Source organism: Ursus maritimus (genome assembly GCF_017311325.1).
Source record: "Ursus maritimus isolate PB19 chromosome X unlocalized genomic scaffold, ASM1731132v1 scaffold_X1, whole genome shotgun sequence".
NCBI lineage: Eukaryota > Metazoa > Chordata > Mammalia > Carnivora > Ursidae > Ursus > Ursus maritimus.
Window position 1 is genome coordinate 44,061,712 of NW_024423319.1, and position 3,765 is coordinate 44,065,476.

The 3,765-nt window shown below is 54.2% G+C and overlaps 1 protein-coding gene and 1 pseudogene across 1 annotated transcript; one reads left to right on the plus strand and one right to left on the minus strand.

Moving 5' to 3' along the window:
- Positions 1-1,246: 1,246 nt before the first annotated feature.
- Positions 1,247-1,906, minus strand: LOC121102568 (late histone H2B.L4-like). Its single transcript, XM_040629552.1, has one exon. It carries the CDS (start codon positions 1,904-1,906, stop codon positions 1,469-1,471), a length of 438 nt encoding a protein of 145 aa, XP_040485486.1. The 3' UTR covers positions 1,247-1,468.
- A 723-nt stretch (positions 1,907-2,629) lies between these two features.
- On the plus strand, positions 2,630-3,210 carry LOC121102476 (annotated as a pseudogene).
- The last annotated feature ends 555 nt before the right edge of the window (positions 3,211-3,765 follow it).

Genomic DNA, 3,765 nt, shown 5'->3' on the forward strand with positions numbered 1-3,765 from the left:
CTTTGGCTTTCTCTCTCTTCTGATGGGCTCGAGAAAAGGTTGGATTGCTGTAGTTTACCTAGCTTTTGTCTCACTGTTTGGCTCAGAGTGACGCGTTTCACGGGTTTCTACATTCAAATCAAAGGTTATTTAGAATTTATTTTAAAAGTTCACGTGGAACACAGAGCAGACATGATGAAATAGTGGGTTTTAGTGCAACTCCTAACAAATTTCAAAGGACTGAGGTCCCCCGGTGTGTTCTCTCTCCACAGATAGATAGGAAGCTGGAAATCAATTAAATGAAAAGTACTTGCATAATCACCAACTACTTTGAAATTCAGCGTGTACCTATGGGAAAAGGAAACAAGGAAAGAAAAAAAGCCCATGCACCAGGAAGAAAACACAATGGGTATTCAAGGGCAGTACCAGTATCCTGAATCCTCCTCCGCATCAAAACATTTGCGGTAGAGGCAAGAGTCATCTTTGCTCTGGTAACTGCCAAACAGCCTCCTCTTATTTTGATGCAAAACGACAGGGACATGTCCCACTGTGGCATCTGCATGCTGACACTTCAACCACCCTGGTTTAAAAGCAAGAGCTTCAACGGAAACCCTCAGGCAGGCAGAGGATCCTACCACCTTCCCGCTCAATCTCCGGGGGGCGTGTCATAGGAAGGCTGTTATTGGTTCAGCCCTGGTCACCCCACCACCCTTTGGGCCAATGGCCGCGGATCATGTGCTGCCGGTTGCTTATTGGCTGCGGCTAGCCGAGGCTGGGAGCAGAGCTGCTCTCATTGGACCACCCCGTCATCCATGTGTAATCGCAGTTCAGGAAGATGTTGGTGTCAAAAGGGAAAGACGATAGGCTACCAAAGAACAGAATCCGATAAATCTGAATGAAGCAAAGTAGGTCTTTCACCAGGTCGGGAGCTGGAGTAGAGCATGATTCTAGATAGCTTCAGTTTTCTGCACAGTGTTTGGGTCCTCTTTTACGTATTTAATCGAATTTGAATAAGGGGGTGTGTTGAGGGAGTGTGAACAGGGTGCGTGTGAGTTTTGTTATCTGCCACAGCGCTTCCCTTGTTGCTGTACCAACACACTCAAAAAAATCTCTAGTCGAGACTACTCTACACAGGGGGGAGAAGGAGAATCCAAAAGGCAAGAAAAATTATTGTGGACACAGCTGTGACCATAAGGAGTCTGAAGAGGCTTACCTGAAGGAATGGGCCACTTAGGAAAGTAGTGAAATGCGGTATGGCCAAGGAAAATCCTAACAGACCGCACCACACGCATATATTAAAGTGGACTTGACAACGATTTGCCATGTTCTGCTCACGGTAAAAGTGTTTTAAGAACGGGCAGAATGGCGCAGGTCCAAAAACCGCTAGGCTAGGTGGCAATCTGGGGAGTTACAGGTCTTTCAGGGCCAAGTGAGGTGGCTCTGAAAAGAGCCTTTGGTTTGCGAGGTGGTCAGCTGGTCCGGAGGCAGCTCATTCGCGTCTCTGGAACCTGATGACGGCCTTGGTGGCCTCGGACACGGCGTGCTTGCCGATCTCCCCAGGCAGCAGCAGGCGCACGGCTGTCTGGATCTCCCTGGAGCTGATGGTGGAGCGCTTGGTGGAGCGAGCCAGACGAGCGGCCTCGTCGGCGATGCGCTCGAAGATGTCCTTAACGAACGAATCCATGACGCTCACGGCCTTCTTCGAGAGGCTCAGGCCCTCGTGCACCTGCTTCAGAACCCTGGGGAAGTAGGTGGCGAAACTGTCGGGGTGGGGGCGGCGGCGGCGGCCGAGGCGACCGCGACTGCGACCGCGGCCGCGGCCGCGGCGCCTCGGCTGCTTCTGCTTCGCGCTCTTCGGGTCGGCTGCCGAGGGCTCCTCCGTGCCCACGCTTTCCTCGGAAGAGGTCTCACAGCCAGGCTCAGCCATGTGGGGCTCGTCCTCCTTACAGCTCAGAAGGAAGGGCACTGGCGGCGCTTGACTGGGTGCTGGCCCATTTATAGCCACTGCGCTTCCTGACGTCACAGGCAAGCCCTACCTGATTGGACAAAATGCAAAGCCGGGAAGCGGGTCACTGAGCCAGGTCTTGTCAGATAGGATTGCAGACCCTCGAGCTTGCCTACATTTCAGTCAGGATGGGCATCGGGAGGCCTCCGAAGTTCTTGCGATGGCCACCAGAAAATCTTTCAGACATTCTAGATGTCTGGTCACGATCTCACGGTTGGGGAATCTAGTTCAATATCGGGCTCTGCGCTGAGCTTCGAGCCTACTTGGGAATCTCTCCGCTCTCTCTGCCCCTTCCACTTCTCTCCTACCCTCGCTCTCTGTCCCTCTTTTAAAACAAAGCTTCACGTGGAAATCTGCAATAAACTACACCTTCAGACGGAGTGTTTGAAAGATTTTCTGGTGGCCACCGCAAGAACTTCGGAGGCCTCCCGATGCCCATCCTGACTGAAATGTAGGCAAGCTCGAGGGTCTGCAATCCTATCTGACAAGACCTGGCTCAGTGACCCGCTTCCCGGCTTTGCATTTTGTCCAATCAGGTAGGGCTTGCCTGTGACGTCAGGAAGCGCAGTGGCTATAAATGGGCCAGCACCCAGTCAAGCGCCGCCAGTGCCCTTCCTTCTGAGCTGTAAGGAGGACGAGCCCCACATGGCTGAGCCTGGCTGTGAGACCTCTTCCGAGGAAAGCGTGGGCACGGAGGAGCCCTCGGCAGCCGACCCGAAGAGCGCGAAGCAGAAGCAGCCGAGGCGCCGCGGCCGCGGCCGCGGTCGCAGTCGCGGTCGCCTCGGCCGCCGCCGCCGCCCCCACCCCGACAGTTTCGCCACCTACTTCCCCAGGGTTCTGAAGCAGGTGCACGAGGGCCTGAGCATCAAGTGTGCTTCGTTCGGTGCAGCCCATTGCTCAGTCGCGGCCGCGTGCCTCGGCCGCGCCCGCCCCACCCGACAGTTTCGCCACCTACTTCCCCAGGGTTCTGAAGCAGGTGCACGAGGGCCTGAGCCTCTCGAAGAAGGCCGTGGCGTCATGGATTCGTTCGTTAAGGACATCTTCGGGCGCATCGCGCCGAGGCCGCTCGTCTGGCTCGCTCCACCAAGCGCTCCACCATCAGCTCCAGGGAGATCCAGACAGCCGTGCGCCTGCTGCCTGGGGAGATCGGCAACACGCCGTGTCGAGGCCACCAAGGCCGTCATCAGGTTCCAGAGACGCGAATGAGCTGCCTCCGGACCAGCTGACCACCTCGCAAACCAAAGGCTCTTTTCAGAGCCACCTCATGGCCCTGAAAGACCTGTAACTCCCAGATTGCCACCTAGCCTAGCGGTTTTTGGACCTGCGCCATTCTGCCCGTTCTTAAAACACTTTTACCGTGAGCAGAACATGGCAAATCGTTGTCAAGTCCACTTTAATATATGCGTGTGGTGCGGTCTGTTAGGATTTTCCTTGGCCATACCGCATTTCACTACTTTCCTAAGTGGCCCATTCCTTCAGGTAAGCCTCTTCAGACTCCTTATGGTCACAGCTGTGTCCACAATAATTTTCTTGCCTTTTGGATTCTCCTTCTCCCCCTGTGTAGAGTAGTCTCGACTAGAGATTTTTTAGTGTGTTGGTACAGCAACAAGGGAAGCGCTGTGGCAGATAACAAAACTCACACGCACCCTGTTCACACTCCCTCAACACACCCCTTATTCAAATTCGATTAAATACGTAAAGAGGACCCAAACACTGTGCAGAAAACTGAAGCTATCTAGAATCATGCTCTACTCCAGCTCCCGACCTGGTGAAAGACCTAC

Bases quoted from the DNA above. Each gene is read 5' to 3' on its own strand.
- LOC121102568 (XM_040629552.1), bottom strand. From the start codon at position 1,906: ATGGCTGAGCCTGGCTGTGAGACCTCTTCCGAGGAAAGCGTGGGCACG.